Consider the following 19,038-nt stretch of genomic DNA (forward strand, 5'->3'; position numbering starts at 1 on the left):
GGGCCACATGCCCAAGGGCGCAACATGTGGGCAGCATCCGGACATGCGGGCGGGACTCAAGCACTCGAGCAGGCCTAACCAGGCACCAGGGGCCGTTTCTTGCTGAGGAATTTGTGTGCGAGGAACCTTGGATCTTCAGGGCTGTTCCAGAAGACGAAATGGATAGGTTCTAGGTGCAACGCCGGCGGCTGTGCTTCGTCCCTCATAGGTGATTCCTCGCGCCGGCAGCTGGATTGGCGGAATCTATGCGCGATCCTGGAGAGGCTCGGCGTGCTGCGTATCAGAGCCCCCCAGTCCGTTCGTAAGCTTGCGTGCAGGATATTCGATACCTAGGCGTGATTCTAGGTGGCAAAGTAATTCCTCGGCGCATCCCTCGAGCACTTGAAGTACAAAGGTATCATGAAACATCGCAAGGTGGAGCAGCCCGCGGGCAGCGGCTCGCAAGTAATTAATGGCGATGCAGCCATTCGCCACCAGCCAGTGCAATCCGTGGTGGTGAATGGGGCGGGCTACGAAGGTGCTCTGGTTCTGATGGGGCGCTTTGCCTAGTTCGTGACGTTCTACTGGGGCCTCTCGCTTGGAAGTCCGTGCAGCTTTTTTTTCGCCAGCCGTAGAAAAAGCCGTCCCTCTGCTGCCGCCTTCTTCTCCCCATCCACCCTCTCTCCCCTCACCTCTCGCCGTGCCTACACCAGGCCTGCTCTGCTTGCTCCGACCGTCTGTTCTCTGCACTTGCATAGAGCGCAGCGCGTCTCCACCGCGTCGCTGCACGTCCGGATCCCCCACTAGAGCGCCTCTTTCACTGCTGTCAGAGCGCCTGTGACCGCCCGCCGCCCCTCTGCAAAAGCCTTATCGCCCGCACAAAACCTTTTCACTACACCCACCGACTCGACCCCATACACATGGCTCCAGCCGCAGACATGGCCGCCCCCCACAACCCCTCGACCGTCAAGGCCGAGAACTCAAAGTCGCTGAAGGTCCTCGACGACCTGTTCTCCAAGCTGACCGTCTCCAAGACCCAGGATGAGGTGAACGCTGCCTCGCAGGGCCTGGCCACCTTCATCAACGGCGACATCGAGGAGGGCGAAGTGCCCACCAAGTAAGTTTTCCTGCCACTGTGCACATTTCGCAGCCCTCGCTTCGTCCGCACGGTCGCAATTTTGCAAGAACGCCCCGCTGATAGCAGACAACAGGTTCGTCGAACTGTTGAAGAAGCAGCTTGCCAGCAAGAAGGATGCCAATGCCCGCGAACGCGCTCTCAACGCCATCCAGAATATTGCCCAGCATGGCACCGTCTCCCCCGCCGTCGAGCCATACCTCGTCAGCCTGCTCCCCAACGCGCTGGCTGCCGTCGCCGATAAGATGACCCCCGTCAAGGTGGCTGCCCAAGCTGCCTCCAAGGCCATCGTCGAGGCTTCGAACCCATACGCCGTCAAGGTCGTTATCCCGGCCATCATCCACTCGCTTCGCACCACCCAGAAGTGGCCCGAAAAGATGATCGATCTCGAGTGCATCGAGATCCTCTGCAAGACCTCTGCGGCTCAGCTGGCTTACCGCGTGCCGGACCTGATTCCCGTCATCTCTGAGGCCATGTGGGACACAAAGCCCGAGGTCAAGAAGGCTGCGTACGCCACCATGGAGAAGCTCTGTGCTCTCATCTCCAACAAGGATATTGAGCGCTTTATTCCCGAGCTCATCAAGTGTATCGCCAAGCCAGAGAACGTCCCCGAGACTGTTCACTTGCTCGGTGCCACTACTTTCGTTACTGACGTCCACGAGCCGACCTTGGCTATCATGGTGCCGCTCCTTGAGCGCGGTCTCGTTGAGCGCGAGACTGCCATCAAGCGAAAGAGCGCCGTCATCATCGACAACATGTGCAAGCTCGTCGAGGACCCCCAGATCGTTGCCGCTTTCCTGCCAAAGTTGATGCCAAAGCTCAACTCGAACTTCGACACCCTCGCTGACCCCGAGGCTCGTGAGAAGACCCGCCAGGGTCTGGACACCCTCATCCGCGTCGGTGACGTCAAGGACGGCAAGATCCCCGAGCTTTCCAAAGCTGGTGACATCGCCACTGTCCTTGGTAACTTGAAGCAGTCGCTCCCTTCCAAGACCAAGGCCGGTGCCAAGTTTGACCCAATTCTCACTTACATTGCCGCCATTGGTGGCCAGCTTATCGACGAGAAGGACCACGAGCTGTACAGCTGGGAACAGAACACCATTGCCTACATCGGTGCTGTTGTTGGCGACGAGGAGGCCAAGAACGTTGCCGATACTCTCCGCAAGAAGAGTCTTCCCGGTGTTGCTGAGGAGAACGAGGTTGAGCCTGATGAGGAAGAGGGTGAGGACCTCTGCAACTGCACATTCAACTTGGCCTATGGTGCCAAGATCCTGCTCAACCAAACCCATCTTCGTCTGAAGCGTGGCCAGCGTTACGGCCTTCTGGGACCCAACGGTTCTGGTAAGACAACCCTGATGCGCGCCATCAACAACGAGCAGGTCGAGGGCTTCCCCAAGCAGAGCGAGGTCAAGACCGTTTACGTCGAGCACGATCTCGACTCCGCCGATACCGAGCAGACTGTCATCGAGTGGACACTGAAGAAGCTTGCTAGTGTCAACATCAACACTTCTCAGAAGGATGTTGAGGCTACGCTCCTCGAATTCGGCTTCTCCGAGGAGATGTACGCTGGACCCATCACTTCGCTCTCTGGTGGCTGGAAGATGAAGTTGGCTCTTGCCCGTGCCGTCTTCGAATCGCCTGATATTCTGTTGCTGGACGAGCCTACCAACCACTTGGACGTCAAGAACGTGAAGTGGCTAGAACAGTACCTCGTCAACTCACCCTGCACATCCATCATCATTTCTCACGACAGCAAATTCTTGGACAACGTCGTTCAACACGTTATCCACTACGAGCGCTTCAAGCTAAAGCGTTACCGTGGTAATCTCAGCGAGTTCGTCAAGCGTGTTCCATCTGCCAAGTCCTACCACGAGCTCAGCGCTTCCGACATGGAGTTCAAGTTCCCCGAGCCCGGTTTCCTTGAGGGTGTCAAGACCAAGGCAAAGGCCATCATTCGTGTCACCAACATGAGCTTCCAGTACGAGGGTACCCCAAGGCCCCAGATTTCCGGCATCTCTTTCCAGTGTTCTCTCGGCTCGCGTATTGCCGTTATTGGTCCCAACGGTGCTGGCAAATCTACTCTCGTCAACGTCTTGACTGGTGAGCTTATCCCAACATCTGGTGAGGTCTACCAGCACGAGAACATCCGTATCGCCTATATCAAGCAGCACGCTTTCGCCCATATCGATCACCACCTCGACTCCACTCCTTCGGAATACATCCAGTGGCGTTTCCAAACTGGTGAAGATCGCGAGACCATGGACCGTGCCAACAAGATCATCACCGACGAGGATGAGAAGGCCATGGACAAGGTTTACAAGATCGAGAACACCCCTCGACGAGTCATCGGTATCCACTCGCGTAGGAAATTCAAGAACTCCTACGAGTATGAATGTTCGTTTGCCCTTGGTGAGAACATTGGCTTGAAGAACGAGCGCTGGACCCCTATGATGACTGCTGACAACGCCTGGATTCCTCGATCTGAGATCCTCTCCTCGCACGCCAAGATGGTGGCTGAGGTCGATCAGAAGGAGGCCCTCGCTAGCGGTCAGTTCCGTCCTCTCGTCCGAAAGGAGATTGAGTCTCACTGCGCCAACTTCGGTCTCGATGCTGAGCTGGTATCCCATTCCCGTATGCGTGGTCTGTCTGGTGGTCAGCGTGTCAAGGTCGTCCTCGCCGCTTGCTCGTGGCAGCGACCGCATTTGATCGTCTTGGATGAGCCTACCAACTACCTCGACCGTGACTCCCTTGGAGCGCTCTCCAAGGCCATCAAGGCTTTCGAGGGTGGTGTCATCATCATCACTCACTCCGCCGAGTTCACTCGCGATCTGACTGAGGAAGTCTGGGCCGTCATGGACGGAAAGATGACTCCTTCCGGTCACAACTGGGTGCAAGGTCAGGGTGCTGGCCCTCGGTTGACCGAGAAGGGCGAAGAAGAGGAGAAGTTCGATGCTATGGGTAACAAGATCACCGGAGGCGGAAAGAAGAAGAAGCTCTCCAGCGCTGAGATGCGGAAGAAGAAGAAGGACCGTATGGCCCGTCGCAAGGTTAGTTTACTCGCTCTCAACGTCCTTTCAGCATTGACAAACGCTAACATTGTTTCCAGCGTGGCGAGGAGGTTTTCACTTCCGACGAAGATTAGATGCTATCTGCGTGGAAATGATTGACGATGTGCTTGTTTGCATACCCGATTTCTTCCTGTTGGAAATCCTAGCAGATGAAGACACCAAAAGCCTAATGAAGGGGTGGCTAGACGCTGGCATACGATTGTTTAATGTAGCATCCAGCAGGGTTGGGAAGGCGTACGGGCGGTCTCATGTCATGTCATGGCTTATGGCTCTCATGTTCCTGTTGTCTCTTTTTCATTCTCTTAAAATATTATGCTTTCGGGGTGATAGACGTAGATTTCTGCATTATCAAAGATCGCTTTTGATATTGTTCAAGTTATTTCTCATCGTTTGCTATGTGATGTCCGGGTGCGATTTTCTATTAAGAGAGGGTTTCTTGCTGTCTTTGTTTCCCCGTCTAGATTTTCTAGTTCTGTGAGTGAGGCTTCGTTAAGGTTTTGTCATAATCCACGTGGACTTACTCGCAGCCAGGACTAACCTAATTTGAACGACTTTGAAACCTTACCTCCACATCATTCCTAAGTAGGTACACCCAACGAGGCTCCTCACGCCAGGGCCTGCGGTTTGATCTTGACCCCTATAGATCGACTCACGACAACCGCACCCATTCTCCTCTCTCCATACCAACAATCATCACAATGAACTCATCGGCGAGGGACGCGGCCGTGGGTTGCAATTCATCTACGAAAGACACGGAGATCTATCGTGAGCACTTCGTAGCTATGGCCGATCACAGGTATGCGCAGTGCCTTGCCTAACCTGGCTGTGCTCTTGGGTTTCCGCCGATTGCTCAAGATGACAGTAACTACAAAACGAAGAATCTAACTTAACTTTACCTCAAGGAAACCGTTCCTGTACCAAACCATTGTCACGCTCCAATTAGGTCCATACATGAGCTTCCCAGTTCACAGGGAGCTCCTCGTCTGCAAATCGCCCGTCATTGCGAAACACTTCAACCTCGCTCCACTCCACGCCGAGGTAGAGGCTCTACTCAGAGAGAAGCTCACGAGGATGAGGTCCATGCCGAAGGCCGTTCCGGCAAACCTTGATGGGCATCATCTCAATTGCGATGTAGGTCACAAGGTATATACGGAAAGACCTCTCCTAACCCATCTCAGATCATCAGCGAACTCTCATGTACGGAACTCGACGGTCACTTCAAAGACACACGGGCGAACCTTACTCCTTTGATGAACCAGATCTTCGCAGAGCTCGCCAATCGGGACTGGAGTTGGGGCCCTCCCAAGGAAGAGCACATCCTATGGGACCTCGAAGTCAACAACGAGCTCGAAACGCTGGACGCCGTCGTCGCTAGAGTCACAGAGCACCTCGAGAAACGCCTCCTCCAGCATACCACATGCGAAGGCCTTCCCGACGATGTCGCCGATGCTGCCATGAACCGTTTCAAGCTTCCCGAAAAAACTGACCGAGAGGAAGTGGAGATACTCATCCATGCGCTGTATACCAGCCGGTTTGAGACTGTGGATGAAGAAGGCGCTTTCCACGATGCTCCACTCGATGACCTGCTCAAGGTGTTCGCCCTCGCGGAAAAGCTGCAGATGGAATCTGTCCTGTGCGGCATTGTAGATCTGCTGCAAATGAAGTACCACGGGGCTATGAACGGCAGCGGTGGTATAGCTTGGACGAAAACTTTTGTTGCTGCACTGGAAGGGAATGTCGTGGCGCTCGCGATACTTGCAGACCTCGGAATATACTAAAGAACAAGACTAGCGGCCCTTCGGCGGGATAGTAATCCTAGAGTAGGCCGGCGATGAAAGGGGATTGGCGTGCTGGGAAAGCGCAGCATCGGGATATATATAGGCAAAGGCTTTTTGTAAGACATAATCTCTTTCTCATTCTAGACAAGGCCTCTCCTAATCTGAACATCTCTGACGCACAAATAGACACACATCAAACAAGTTTTTTAAGCATAGCGTGGTGTCACCATTAGCCGGTATCGCAATAACGCATTTCAGGGATGGATTTCTCATTGCAATAGACGCATCCAAGACTCTTCCTGAATTTCATACACTCTCGTCTTTCCATTCATACATCTAATCCGCATGCCACTTTTCAGAACCAAACAGATCCCACATGTATCAATCCGACCCCACTTCAAAGAGTAGACACAAAGCCAGCAAAACCAAAAGACCCCAGAATCCAAAAACGCCACCCACAGCACCATCTGCTCAAACCAATGTATACACCATCCCCAAACCCACCTAAGCAACCCCGCTCACCTTCCTATAGCTGAGTCCACCCAATCCCATCCCCTTCCACCTCCCACCAGTCCCCACGCCGCCCCTGCCCTCCTCCGCCACCTTCCCGCTAACATCCCGCTTTCGTCCACTCGCCAGATCCCCATCTTCATACCCGCCGAAACCATAATCCCCATCGATATCAACACCCGAGCGGCTAACCACCCGCGGGCTCTGGGCCGTCACAGGCGTGTACCCCGCCTCACCCGTACGCCTAATACTCGCGAACGAGTGTCCCTTAACCTTCGTTGGCGATGCGTTGGTAGTGTACGCCTTCGCCCGCGACGGATACGCGTTGTGAGGGGCGTACTTCGACGGGCTGGGAGCGGGCGAACCGCGCGTTGGGCTCGTGTTGCCGGGCGAGTCGCGAATGCCCTGGGTCGCGGCTTTGAGGTCGCCGTAGTAGCGGCTCTTGGGCGTCAGGGGGCGGTTGGTGGGCGAGCGCATGAAGGTCGAGTCTGTACTGATGGAGGTTACGGTCATCGTGCGGGCTAGTTTTGGAGTGGTGTTTGTGTTGAGGACGGGCGGGTTGTAGGGGTTGTTGTAGCCGTTTGTGCTTGTGCTTGTGCCGGTGGCCGGGCGCGAGGGATAGGAGGAATTGGATGGGGAGGATTTGAAGTTGTTGGCCGCTGCGGGAGGGGGCGTGGGTGGGTTCATTCGGAGGGGTTGGGGGATCATGATGTCGCTGTCGTCGTCTGAGATGTCGCCGGAAAGTTGGTTGTATTTAGTTGTGGTTCCGGACTTGCTCTTCGTTGGAGAGTGAGAGCGTGAGTTGGTGGATGGAGCGGTGGTGTATGGGTCGTCGTCCTCAGATGCATGGACAAACCAATTGTCGGATTGAAGGCTCTCGCGGCTAATCCGCTGAGGAGTGCCGTTGTTGGAGTTGTTTGCGCTCTTCTCGTCATTCATAGCCGATACGAAGGAGTTAGGGCGTGAGCGTTGAATGGATTGCGCTGCGAGGAAAGATTTGCGTTGGGCCAACGTCTCGCCGTCGCTGTCATCCCTACGATGGAGGTCCTCGCGCCTATGGAGATCGGCGCGAGAGTTTCGTACGGACGCCGGCTGCTGGTATATCGAGTTCGCAAGATCTGTACGCGAAAGACGAGCTGTTGTGGGATTGTGTGGCGAGTAGCTGACATCAGAGTTTGCTCTTGTGTGGAAGAATGCTACCTTGCTGACATCCGGCACAGGGATCAATGGGTCTGCTTGCGACCCGCGGTTTGAAAGTGAAGTCGTGCTATTGGTCTGGGTGTTAATTTTCTTCTCATCCGCTGTTAAGGGAATCATGGCCGAAATCGAGGAATTCTTCGCCTTGTGCTTGGTTTTGCGCCGAGAAGTGAGATTGTCCTCAAGTGGATTCATGTCTGGTGGTAGATGAGTGATCTTCCGGAATATGACCACGAGATATAGATCCAGAAATAGAGAGAAACAATGCAGTCCAGCAATGGCAGTCGCGGTGAGCCAGGTCGTCTGAAGGATCTTGTTGGCATCTCCGTCTGTAGGAAATAGAGTCCTCCATCGGCCAGACGTTCCCGGTGCTTCATGATAATTACGATTAGACAGTAATGCTGTGAATACGTAGAACGGGATGAGGCCGGCATCTATGATCTACTAAATGTTAGCATTCTTGCTTCCGTGTGAGCGTGGAGATTCTCTACCAGAGCAAAAAAGTGATAGCTTGCAGAGCTTCCCGGTGTGCGGTGTTTGGCGGTCCGCACAAGATGGTAGATTGCATACAATACGGTTGCAATATCAACACCAGCCTAACAAGTTGTGAGCAATTGTTGTCTCCGGACGACTAGAGTGTTGCATACCGGTATCCGGATCACCCATCCTTCAGTCGGTTGCGTGCCGCGGATGGCAATAACACAGACCAAGATCCCAATTGCGGCAATCAATTGCAAGACCCGCAGCAGTAGCTGTAACCATCGTGTCCACTTTATGACTGTCTTTGTCTTCGGGCTCATCGGCTTGGCGTCGGTCTTGCCATAGGGAAGGATCAGGTAGCTGTCAGGATGGCGATTGAAGTTGATCAGAGGGCCCTCTTGCTTCGGCCTGGGAGGCGGCGGGGGCTGGCGGCTTGCCATTGTCACGGCTTTGGGATTGAAGCCATTGTACAAGAAAGGATCGTCGGCGATGGACTTCGGCGCACCGTACTGATAGGGCTGCCCGCGGCCCATGTTTCTCTGCCACGTCTGCTTGGGAGTGAGAGCAAAAGAATGTGACTTGGCAGCTCGTGGAAAGAAGAGCGAGGAATGCAGAGCGTCCAACGAGTGTGAGCTTCGGCTATCAGAGGAATGCCTGAGGATGTGGATGCATGGTGGGATGCTGCGCGGAGGTAATCAACCCGTCTCCATAGCAACGCGTTTTAGTCTGTGCTGAACGAAGGCTTAACGCCACATGTGAAACGGGATGCATGAAGTACGAGATATAGGAAAGAAGAGAAGGCGCTGAATACTTATCCAAGTCTTGAGTTTGATGCAGTATGCTTCATTACGTATATAGAGGTTTGTGGTGTTGATAGCAGCGGTTACTACGAAGTAGAAAGCTGATTGGCGCAGAAATGGAGGTGTTCGACGTCACCCCAAAATCTTCGAGCCTCTACCTCCGCATTAAACATGCATATCTTCCGCAGAACGCCGTACATATGCCCCAGCTGTACACACAAGTTTTTAATCAATGTGTCGAACCGGTTGCCTATACATAGCGTCTCAAAAGTAGCACGACAGGCCTCCCGCAGCTACAGCAATGCATCCATCTCGGCGAAGCCGTTCAGACTCGCCATCATCGGCTCTGGCCCTGCCGGCTTCTACTCTGCATATCGGGTGATGCAGAAGCTCCAGAATGCTACCGTGGATATGTATGAACATCTGCCGGTGCCTTATGGACTGGTGCGATTCGGGGTTGCCCCCGATCATCCGGAAGTGAAGGTACGTGGAAGAGGTCAACATGTCAGAAACCACCATGCTCACACAATATACAGAATTGCGAGGACAAATTCGAAGAAGTCGCGTCATCGCCTCGTTTCAACTTCATCGGAAATGTGAACATCGGCCATGACATCCCCCTCGCATCCCTCACGCCTCACTACGATGCGATCCTTTTTGCCTACGGCGCGTCTAAAGACAAGAGGCTCGGAATACCCGGGGAGGATCTACAAGGCGTATACTCGGCACGTGCGTTTGTGGGGTGGTACAATGGATTGCCGGAGTATGCGCATATTGCCCCGCAACTAGATGCTGGAGAGCAAGCTGTAGTCGTTGGGCAGGGTAACGTGGCATTAGACGTAGCCCGCATACTATTGAGCGGAGTTGATGCCCTCCGGAAGACAGATATCACGGAACAGGCCTTGGAGACGCTGTCACGGAGTAGGGTGAAGTCTGTAAAAGTAGTCGGGCGAAGAGGTCCCATGCAGGTATGCAGATTCCCTTCATGCGACAAAGCGTTGCTAATTCTTTCAACCCAGGCTGCATTCACTATCAAGGAGGTCAGAGAGCTTATGAATCTACCTTCCGTATCATTCCGGCCAATTGACTCATCGCTGTTTCCGCCTGACATTACGAAGCTCCCCAGGGTACAGAAGCGAATAGCGCAAGTTCTCGTCAAAGGCTCTTCGTCTCCATCTTCGTCGTCCGCGAGGTCATGGGACCTCTCGTTTTTGATGTCTCCAAAGAGTTTCAATGCATCTCCTAGCGATGCACATGCACTTTCAAGTATGGACTTTGAAAAGACACAGTTCGCCTCGGATTCCGATCCCTTTGACCGCAATGCCAAAGTAGAGCCCACCGGAAACATACTTACAGTGCCAGCATTTCTTGCATTCCGATCTGTTGGCTACAAATCGGAGGGACTGCCTGATTTTGAGGCTTTGGGGGTCCCCTTCGACGATCGTACGGGCATCATTCCTAATGATGCCTATGGCCGAGTTATCAACCCGGAAATTGGACCAGGAGCCCTGACCGCCGGCCATGTTCCGGGCATGTATTGCGCTGGTTGGGTCAAGCGAGGGCCCACTGGAGTAATTGCCAGTACTATGGACGACGCCTTCGTCTCTGCCGACGTGATTAGCAAGGACTGGGAGCAGCAGGCGTCGTTTCTGAACTCGGAGTTCGGAGGGAGCTCGGGTCGTGGATGGGAGGGATTAAAGGGCGAAGCTATTAATAAAGGTCTGAGGCCTGTCTCATGGAAAGACTGGAAGAGGATCGATGCGGTGGAAAAGGAGAAGGGTGCAAAGCTGGGCAAAGAGAGGGAGAAGTTCACCAGTGTTGAAGATATGCTACGAGTGCTAGATTCATGAATAGATGATACAGATTTGCAACAAACAATCATGCTCTTATTGATTCTCTATAGCCATCGGCTTATGCTAAGTCATACCTAGGAGTGAAATTTCAGAAGCCATGTCACATGGCCACACACTCAAGCCTTCTCCAACCTCAACATTCAAAACGCCCTGTTTCGTTGAGGACATGAGATTGATGGAGGATATTAGAGCGCCCGAATGGACCGGGTGCAACGAAGACGACAATTTGAGAGCATGGATGGGTCAGAAAACAGTCGAACCAAGGGCAAGCGCAGCCGATTGAGGAAGAAGCAGACATTGTCAAGAAAATAGAATTCTCTTCCATCTAGGATGGCTGACCCGATCCAACATGCAGTCGCGAAAGTGAGATGCAAAGCCTAACGGCAACGAGGACCAAAAAGCGATGCGAAGGAAAACCCTCCTGTCGCACAGACATCGAAAAACTCTCCTTCGAACACCCGCACAAGGCGAGTGGATCAATGAAAAGCCATAGGGCAGGCAGCGGACCAGCAAAAATTACGCCGGTGAAGCCCCCGAAGGAGATTCATGACAGCCCGTCGCCGCGTTGTGCAATGCAGGACAGTCTGCCAGGTGGACCGAATTCATGAGCTCAGCCACCCCAACAAGGTCTGTGAAGATTGTTAGCTGTGATGAGAACTAAGCAGGAGAGGAAGAGGAATCTTACAAGTATGAACTTCGTGCGAAGGTTCAGAGGGGGACGGTGGCTATATACCTGAGCGAAACGACGCCAAGGCGCTAGCGGCTAGCGTATCGAAAGCCGTGGAAGGTCGTGGAATCGCTGCTGCCTGGCACGCTCAAGCATTTCAACACCGTCTGAGGTGAGCTATCAGAAATGCCAGAACTGGTGTTCTACGAATAATAATAACATACCAGCTCTGGCATTTCTGATGGCTCACCAGGCCGCCTCAGACAGTGTTGGAATGCTTGAGTGTGGCACTTTTTTCATGCCCCGCGTAGCGGGTCAAAGAGTGAGGTGGCTGGTCGTTGCAGTGAAACGAATTCATCACGTGACCTACACACTCCCTTGCTCGTTTTCTGCGTTGATGATAGCGGAGCGTCAGGTCAGGAGAATTCCATCAAGAAGTAGTCCTCACAATCACAGTCAAAATCACGGTGAGCACAATGCATCCTCAATCAATTTCAAGTAAGGAGTAACTTCAAATGACCCCAAAACTCACACACCAAACTTGTACACAGAGAGAATTATTGAAGGTGGGAAACACGGATAATGTTCCTTGGTTGCTGAATATTATGCGAAGGAACCTTCAGAAGCAGCTTAGGAGTACAATGTAAATAATAAGAAATAGGACGCGGTTCAATTACGAATAGTGATTATAGATGCGGATTACGAACCTAGACAAGAGAATCGATCGCTAGCCACCCAAGTAGAGCCACCAACATAATCCTCGCCAACCGGAAACATATACAGAAGCCACAAGGGCTGCGCGTATCGTAAAAGTATTTACTGGCAGTCTCAGAATAGGCTCGTGGGGCTAGTCCTACGATCCATTTACGGTTCCTTTGAGTCCCTCAATCAATTCCTTCAGCTCGCTAACATCCTTCCTCAATTTCCTGAGCTCCAGAATGGCGGCATCAGTTTCCACGTTCGGCTTCGAGTCCTCAACTTTCTTGGTCCAGCCATCGGCCTCGAAGTCGCACTCGTCATTCAGCTGCTCCCACTCCTCAACGGTGTCATCGTCCTCCTCCCCTCTCTTCCGGTTGTACTTAACAACGTGTGCCTGCTTCGTTTCAAGGAATGAGGTGATCAGTAAGAGGGGCGAGTAGATGACGCCCATGACGTAGTCGTTCAGTCGTTGGTACTTGTCGTAGGGCATCCACCATTCGAAGGGAATTACGAGCAAGAAAAGCTCGATGAGGTTGAAGGGGGCGATGAATACATTCTCGTCGGGAGCACGAACGAACTGCATGGTCTTTTGCGCGAACTAGTTGTATGTTAGAGGCATATAATGCGTCGACAGAGAGTAAACTTACTAGAGCCATGTATTCATCAACAGCGTTTTCCGTGATGTCCTCATATGCAGAGTTGTACAGTGCAATCAAGATGTTCAGGAGAACAACCATGACAACAAAGGTAAAGATATAGTAAAGAATAAGACCGAAAGGGGGCTGTAAAAGGTAGTAATCAGCAGCTGTCTTTGCAATCATGGCTATTAGAGCATTTCTGGACAAACTTACAGCAAAAGTGTCGAATCCCTCAAACTCCGGGCTCTGCATAATAGCTTTAAGCATAGCCTCGATCACGAAACCGGTATCCTCCAACTCGTTGTCAACTTGGTCTAGTCCCATGAATGCTTGTAAGAATCCGATCAAGACTACGAGAAGAAGCGCAAAGAATATCAGCGATTCCTTCATCATGACCTTCAAGACGACCAACATGGCGCCGAAGAAACGGTAGGTATCGAGGTAGAGTAACAGTCGCATCCAAAACATGGGAGCGGAGAATGCCAAGAAGTTGTACGAGAGTTCGTTGAATTCCCTGCGTTTTTCGTGGTGTACAGGATGCGAGAGGGCAATCATACGCGTGACGAAAGAGACTGTCAGCAAGGCGTATAGCGTGCTGTTGAATATGTTCCAGAATCCAACGTAGTAACGGCCAATTTTCCAGAACTTAGCAAACTCGTCGCATATGAAGCCCAGGGTGAAGAGGTACAGCAATCCTTCAACAATGTCCAGGTCACCGGTAGGGTTTATCGTGTTGACTGCTCCGGTGTAGAGTCCTAGGAAAATGAGAGACATGGCGATTTGAACAGTGTTCTGATACACAGGAACGCGCATCCTGTCAGGATCAAAATGCGCCCAGTAACTAGTGTTTGTCTTTTTCTTGTAGTCGACAAATCGTGACGGATCTTCGTCGTCCTGAACCAACCAGCCGCGCCAGAGGAAAGATATGCATTTTTGATAGCCCGAAGATCCAATCACGCGAAGGGCATGGAGATCGACAGCCCGTTCGATCGCATTCGCTGGAAGCGAGTCCTTGCCATTGATTATAATGGAGTATCGCTTGAGTAGGACATCCTGAAGTAGATAAGTCATGTCCTCTTCCTCCTCTATGATGGCCTTCGCCATGACCTCACAGGCGACAGCGCGGACATCGTGCAAGTCCGAGTCCCAGAGCTCCAGGATGGCCTGGCGTTTGAACCATTTTTTGACTACGAGCAGACAGTAAATAACACAACTCTTGTATTCTTCTCCTCCAGCGTCCTTGGCGGCCTTGATCACGGCGGGTGTGATGACGGAACTGTGGGCCTTTGTAATCTTCCATTCCTCCAGCTCGCAGGGTATGACTTGTTCAATCTGGTATTTCAGACGCAACGCGACCTTTGTGACTTCTTTGGAAGGTATGGGAGAAGGAGGTTGTTCGTTGCGGCGGGTTGGGAGTACTGCAAGGAATGGTGAGCGGATGTCCTTCAAATGGAAAAAACATATAATGACAATGCTCAAGAAGGTGCCACGGACGTGCGCGTAATTCATCATGAAGGCCACGACGCGTATCGTGGCCGTCCAGGTTGAAGAGCTTTCCCCACCGAACCATCTTGACGACGGAGCTGCGTGCAAGCTGCAACTGGGCCGATCAACAACGAATAAGATACTCTAGGAGGAAAGGATGAAGCAATTGAAAACAGGAGTATGGTATGAATAGCAGAGGGACGAACGGAGAGGGGAGGTTGGCGGCGGTGGTTGGCGCAAACGCAGAAGTTGGCTTGGAAGCTTGGACCGCCGGCGGGGAACAGCTCCAAAGCAAGCTTGGAAAATCTGGCGATGCATGACGCACCTGATCTGCAAAGCCCCTGTTCATCAGCCCTCGTGGCTCGGCAGTGCTCCCGCTTCTGGCACTCCGTGATACAGTATCCCCCCCTGTAGGGAGAACCGAGACGTCTTTGCTTCTTCAGCTGCATCCTGGACCCTGCCGATCCCTTGAGCCTCAACTCTCAACCGACATCGTGACATCCTCGACCTGCACCATCATGACTCCAGCTCCGGGGACCTCGAAATGTAAGCGCACATCTCTCACGAACGAAGGAGCAGTCCGCCTAGCTGCGTGATCCTACAATATGTGTCGAGCATCTACTCTCCGACACCCGTCACCAGGTCCGACCTTGTATGCATCCTATGAAGCATCATAGAAAAAGAAGCCGGTTAAAAAAGGCTTCGGACAGCCGCAAAACGGCTTTCCGTTATCGAACCTTAACAGGTTTTGGGCAGATACGCTATCCTACTATCAAGTCGATTATTTTGTGTCCTTTGTTGTTTGAAGCAGCCTTCATTCTACGGACCTCCTTCTCCCCCCAGCCCTTTCCATAAGCATGTCGATATTGATCGCATCTATCGAGCCTTTCTGGCTCAAAAGACGTATCGCTCGAGATACAAAGGGTGCCGCCGAGAGCATATTCCGGTTACGTAAGCACCTCACCCAAATCTCGAAACTTGCTTCGCACCACCCAACATGGGCCAATAAATGTACTTTCTGCGAGAATCATTAACAAGAGGCACAGACAGATACATCTAGCTACTTGGAAGCGTATTTAGCTTCTGAGCTTGTTATGTGCAGCTCTTCGAAGGTACCGAAAATTGGTGGTTTTGATGTTCCTCGCCTCGCGTATTAGCTGTTGGGGTCCGGAATATGCACTCGGCGGCACCCTTTGTATGGATGACCTTAGAAACGTTAAGCTTGTTGCCTCCATCGTCCTTCGAAAGTATGACCTAGAAGAAACGTTTCCGTCACGGCCGTCTGCTTTACACCCAGTGGTTGCAGAACCACAAACTAGATACCCATCGTGACTTCAACACGACTAACAGGGGTAAGCTATGACGGACCACCTATGGAGGCGGGACGCAGCTCTCACGCGAGTCCCGGGTACAAAGACATCTTTGGCTACAACATCTTTGGATACGGAGCTAGTGACGTACGCCACGGCACGCTTGGAGATCCAGGGCAAGGCAAAATCATGCTCCTGATAGATTCTTGAGTTCACTATCTGCTTTCACGAAACCAAGAAGACTGGGGGTGCTTTGTCGCCTGCCGTGTCAGCCTCACTCGGAATAACCATATTTGCCCCTGCAGATCTGCAACCCAACAATATAAGCTTCTCTTAATTTTGGGGTCCGTTTCAAGTTCACGAAGAACATCGCATTTCATCAGAAGATGACACGAGGTAACTTTAACGCTGGCGGTTGGAACCGCATGTTACGACATCCGATGCCAGTCGATTCGGCGCCACCAACGCCTGCATACGCCCTACACTCGCGACGATGCCCCTTTCCGATTTTCGCCTCTCGCCTACCCCCAGTATGTGAGCTCGTCTCTGCTGTATAACCGCTTCTTTGCGTAACAAGGGCTACCCACATCGCTTGCAAAGGATCCAGTCCCATAACCACAAATCAAAGGTGACCTCGAAACAATGGCGGAATGCAACTCAGCTACCAACTACGCCAAGGCCGACAGAAATGGTCATGCCCCGTAGCTTTGTTTCCGAGAATCATGGATCAAGCTCCCGTGGTACAACCCAATTGCGGGCTGTGCTAGATACCGACACTGAAATCTCCTCTACCTTGGGGACTGCTAGGTTCGTGGTTACAAACAGGCTTCAGCTACTATCTCTTCGCACGCTGATTTACGTCCACAGTTATCGATAAGGATTCGGCCAATTAGAGGCTCCGAATTAGGCCCCCGTGATGAGGCCTACACCCGGCTGAGGCAATTCAAATACGTGTAGCAGCTATATACAAGCTAGTCTATAGAGTTAAGCTTGGCCATATAATCCTTCCATCCCGTGCAAATAGAAGTAGCTGAGCCCTTGGACGGCCGGTGATCCTTGGCGTACTCGTTCGTCCAGCGCACCATCTTCTCTACCATTTCATCGGTAAAGAATAGGCGGAATAGGGCCACAGGATCATGCTGATCAAGACCTGGAGGTATATTGGGGGTGCCGGGCGCGTCGTAGTTGTTGATTTGTAGTGGCTCGAATGCAGGCAGCGGCGTAGGCTTGGGGTAGGGAAGTTTGGGGTGTTTGTAAGGCTTCGGGTCCTTCTGCACGTAGTCGACATCATTAGATGTCCGTGGCATTGTGGAGTATTTGATTGTGGATAATAACTAGCTATTTGGCTTGTTTACGTGCTGGCGCGTACGTTGGGGCACGGGCTTGGCGCCAAGTGTGGACGCCAGCGTGCGAAGGGATAAGACTCTCATAAATTCCCGTTGGCCTAAGACCAACAATCTTATCACCTCCGATTATCAGCTTCAGACTTTGTCCAAGAAATGGCACTAAAACACCGGTCCTTAGCAGCTACTGTCACAGCCATTTTCCTTGCTGCACACACTTGCGCTTTTCCAACTGCGCACGATGCAACTGTCCTCGACGACACGCCAGTAAATCTCACGTCAAGACAAGACGTCAGTGCTAGCGCCTTTTATTTCTGGGGATGGAATGGCTGCAACACGGATGATCATCCGGACTGGTCCTCGGTCATTGAAAGTGCGTGGGGTGAGCTTCTGGAAATCGGCAAGTCGGTTTCAAGCGACATAGACTTCACCAGCGATGTAAGAATAGTCTTTCCTCTGAAATTCTTCTCTGCCCAGAATCTAATCATGATCAGCAAGCTGGTGACTTTCTAGGCTCTCCAGACAACAACCAAGACTATCAAACCGAGATTAATGGTATATGAAATGACACTTTCTGAGAAATAGTTAACTGCGTTAACTAACAGTCAATGTAGCTATCATGAAAAACATTTAAACATGGCACAACGATGGGACAATACTAGCATGGCAACTCGAAGCTCGCTGTGACGATTACCTACGACGAACAGACCTAGAGTGTCCCTTAGGAACACATGACGAGGACGTAGAAAAATGTTAGTACTTGAGGCGTGTTTGTGTGTTTGTGTCAATGTAAGAACAAGGAATGCTGACATATCCGCAGGTAACAGTAGATGCTGGAGAGCGATAACCCAGAAGGACTCAAGCGGAAACGACGTTGTATCTTCATGGGTTCCTCGTGCAGCAGCTTACACTACTAACCATAACGGTGTTGACGTGACTACAATAAATTTCTGGTCAAGTTTCTTCACTTTGGGGTCTTGCCCGGACAGGATCGCAAGCATGAAACCGATTACTGGCGAGAGGGACAGGCTCCTTCTACGCAATTATGAATGCCGCGGTTAGTTCTACAGATGGTTGGCATTGCGAGTAATACTATACTAACACTTCTCTCTAGGCTACGTCGCGTTACACGAGCTCTTTCACATCAATGCAATGGTAAACCGCGTTGCATACCGCATCAAACACGTGTATGATCGTAAAATCCAGATTTGGTCTCCCCATTTCAATAAGCAGGTCGTGGTACAGGTATACGGAGGCGAATACACCAAAACGATGGCTCGATGGACGAAAAACACGGGATGGTGGGTTGCCACCAACGGTAAGCAGCCTTTCAGTTCAGCACCTCCTTATCATGACCTAACGACTTCGCAACAGCCGATAATTTCGCACAGTACGCACTCGCCATGTGGGTTACTGGTCAGATCGGGGACTACCCTCGCTATCCTATCGTCAGCGAGCAACCCACCGATGAGCCCTTTGGAACCCTCGATAACTCCGGCACCATCAGCCAGACCGACGACCCTGTCAAGCTGGGCGAAGCCCTCGGCGTGGCCCCTGAAGACGCCTACAACATATACCTCAACGACGCCTCCAGCTGCAGTGACGCAGGCAGTGACGGGCCCGACAACGCGACAACCGCTGACTGCAGCGATACGGTCGAGAATGGGGCTGTAGACCTCTCTCCTGAAGTCGTTGCTGCTTCCACGAGCACACCGCCCGTGTCTCAGCCTACCAGCACACCGCCCGCGTCTCAGCCTACTAGCACACCGGTCCCGCCGACTTCAACTGCAACTATGGCGAGAGTGGGTGCTCGGCGGACAGCATGCCATGTTGTGCTAATGGGAGTTGTCAGTGCCATTGTGGGGAGAGTGGGTGTGCGGCCGAGGATCCGAGTTGTTGTGCCAATGGCTCGTGTGCACCGCTGCCTACCTGAAGAAGTGGGTGCGGGTTTATGTATTTATAGGCAAAGACGAACATACGCTTGCTTGAGTTACCTGTTTTGTTATATGATATCAAAGTGAAGAGCAGCTTATCCCTTAACCCGTCGGGGTGCAACGCTCGGGCCAGTTTTCAGGCCCGTGCAGCAACACCGTGCT

The 19,038-nt window shown here is 52.2% G+C and overlaps 8 protein-coding genes across 8 annotated transcripts; 5 read left to right on the top strand and 3 right to left on the bottom strand.

Annotated features, from left to right (window-relative positions):
- The first annotated feature begins 663 nt into the window (after nt 1-663).
- BDZ99DRAFT_564853 (ARM repeat-containing protein) lies at nt 664-4,716 on the top strand. Its single transcript, XM_033727405.1, has 3 exons — nt 664-1,096; nt 1,191-4,161; nt 4,221-4,716. The coding sequence occupies exons 1-3, from the start codon at nt 900-902 to the stop codon at nt 4,254-4,256; spliced, it is 3,204 nt and encodes a 1,067-aa protein (XP_033584009.1). The 5' UTR covers nt 664-899; the 3' UTR covers nt 4,257-4,716.
- Nucleotides 4,717-5,280: 564 nt separating this feature from the next.
- BDZ99DRAFT_456846 (uncharacterized protein) lies at nt 5,281-6,282 on the top strand. Its single transcript, XM_033718546.1, has 3 exons — nt 5,281-5,313; nt 5,361-6,076; nt 6,147-6,282. The coding sequence occupies exon 2, from the start codon at nt 5,433-5,435 to the stop codon at nt 5,958-5,960; it is 528 nt and encodes a 175-aa protein (XP_033584010.1). The 5' UTR covers nt 5,281-5,313; nt 5,361-5,432; the 3' UTR covers nt 5,961-6,076; nt 6,147-6,282.
- Nucleotides 6,109-8,783, bottom strand: BDZ99DRAFT_492952 (uncharacterized protein). Its single transcript, XM_033723194.1, has 3 exons — nt 8,315-8,783; nt 8,159-8,263; nt 6,109-8,108 (listed from the first exon to the last, which is right to left on the bottom strand). The coding sequence occupies exons 1-3, from the start codon at nt 8,678-8,680 to the stop codon at nt 6,465-6,467; spliced, it is 2,115 nt and encodes a 704-aa protein (XP_033584011.1). The 5' UTR covers nt 8,681-8,783; the 3' UTR covers nt 6,109-6,464.
- Nucleotides 8,784-9,118: 335 nt separating this feature from the next.
- On the top strand, nt 9,119-10,797 carry BDZ99DRAFT_375027 (NADPH:adrenodoxin oxidoreductase mitochondrial precursor; the record flags this gene model as incomplete). The annotated part of the gene is made up of 3 exons (XM_033714953.1): nt 9,119-9,430; nt 9,484-9,915; nt 9,967-10,797. 3 exons carry the CDS (start codon nt 9,119-9,121, stop codon nt 10,795-10,797), a joined length of 1,575 nt encoding a protein of 524 aa, XP_033584012.1.
- A 1,157-nt stretch (nt 10,798-11,954) lies between these two features.
- BDZ99DRAFT_492954 (uncharacterized protein) lies at nt 11,955-14,468 on the bottom strand. The gene is made up of 4 exons (XM_033723195.1): nt 14,299-14,468; nt 13,018-14,222; nt 12,814-12,948; nt 11,955-12,764 (listed from the first exon to the last, which is right to left on the bottom strand). Exons 1-4 carry the CDS (start codon nt 14,372-14,374, stop codon nt 12,321-12,323), a joined length of 1,860 nt encoding a protein of 619 aa, XP_033584013.1. The 5' UTR covers nt 14,375-14,468; the 3' UTR covers nt 11,955-12,320.
- A 678-nt stretch (nt 14,469-15,146) lies between these two features.
- On the top strand, nt 15,147-15,809 carry BDZ99DRAFT_470114 (uncharacterized protein; the record flags this gene model as incomplete). The annotated part of the gene is made up of 3 exons (XM_033721611.1): nt 15,147-15,240; nt 15,392-15,484; nt 15,640-15,809. The coding sequence occupies 3 exons, from the start codon at nt 15,147-15,149 to the stop codon at nt 15,807-15,809; spliced, it is 357 nt and encodes a 118-aa protein (XP_033584014.1).
- Nucleotides 15,810-16,369: 560 nt separating this feature from the next.
- BDZ99DRAFT_564858 (uncharacterized protein) lies at nt 16,370-16,926 on the bottom strand. Its single transcript, XM_033727406.1, has one exon. The coding sequence runs from the start codon at nt 16,904-16,906 to the stop codon at nt 16,571-16,573; it is 336 nt and encodes a 111-aa protein (XP_033584015.1). The 5' UTR covers nt 16,907-16,926; the 3' UTR covers nt 16,370-16,570.
- A 172-nt stretch (nt 16,927-17,098) lies between these two features.
- Nucleotides 17,099-18,931, top strand: BDZ99DRAFT_470115 (uncharacterized protein; the record flags this gene model as incomplete). Its single annotated transcript, XM_033721612.1, has 7 exons — nt 17,099-17,380; nt 17,437-17,497; nt 17,650-17,694; nt 17,763-17,999; nt 18,057-18,260; nt 18,317-18,814; nt 18,906-18,931. The coding sequence occupies 7 exons, from the start codon at nt 17,099-17,101 to the stop codon at nt 18,929-18,931; spliced, it is 1,353 nt and encodes a 450-aa protein (XP_033584016.1).
- Between the last annotated feature and the right edge of the window lie 107 nt (nt 18,932-19,038).

This window comes from Mytilinidion resinicola (genome assembly GCF_010093595.1).
Source record: "Mytilinidion resinicola strain CBS 304.34 unplaced genomic scaffold BDZ99scaffold_1, whole genome shotgun sequence".
Taxonomy (NCBI): Eukaryota; Fungi; Ascomycota; class Dothideomycetes; order Mytilinidiales; family Mytilinidiaceae; genus Mytilinidion; species Mytilinidion resinicola.

Excerpts from the sequence above, each read along its gene's own strand:
- BDZ99DRAFT_492952 (XM_033723194.1), bottom strand. The coding sequence starts at position 8,680 with ATGGGCCGCGGGCAGCCCTATCAGTACGGTGCGCCGAAGTCCATCGCC. Across the intron at positions 8,264-8,314 it reads GATGGGTGATCCGGATACCG|GCTGGTGTTGATATTGCAAC; the intron begins GTATGCAACACT and ends ACAACTTGTTAG. Across the intron at positions 8,109-8,158 it reads GCTATCACTTTTTTGCTCTG|ATCATAGATGCCGGCCTCAT; the intron begins GTAGAGAATCTC and ends AACATTTAGTAG.
- BDZ99DRAFT_564858 (XM_033727406.1), bottom strand. The coding sequence starts at position 16,906 with ATGCCACGGACATCTAATGATGTCGACTACGTGCAGAAGGACCCGAAG.
- BDZ99DRAFT_456846 (XM_033718546.1), top strand. The coding sequence starts at position 5,433 with ATGAACCAGATCTTCGCAGAGCTCGCCAATCGGGACTGGAGTTGGGGC.
- BDZ99DRAFT_492954 (XM_033723195.1), bottom strand. The coding sequence starts at position 14,374 with ATGGTTCGGTGGGGAAAGCTCTTCAACCTGGACGGCCACGATACGCGT. Across the intron at positions 14,223-14,298 it reads TCATGATGAATTACGCGCAC|TACTCCCAACCCGCCGCAAC; the intron begins GTCCGTGGCACC and ends CATTCCTTGCAG. Across the intron at positions 12,765-12,813 it reads TTGATGAATACATGGCTCTA|TTCGCGCAAAAGACCATGCA; the intron begins GTAAGTTTACTC and ends ACATACAACTAG.
- BDZ99DRAFT_564853 (XM_033727405.1), top strand. The coding sequence starts at position 900 with ATGGCTCCAGCCGCAGACATGGCCGCCCCCCACAACCCCTCGACCGTC. Across the intron at positions 1,097-1,190 it reads GAGGGCGAAGTGCCCACCAA|GTTCGTCGAACTGTTGAAGA; the intron begins GTAAGTTTTCCT and ends AGCAGACAACAG. Across the intron at positions 4,162-4,220 it reads ACCGTATGGCCCGTCGCAAG|CGTGGCGAGGAGGTTTTCAC; the intron begins GTTAGTTTACTC and ends CATTGTTTCCAG.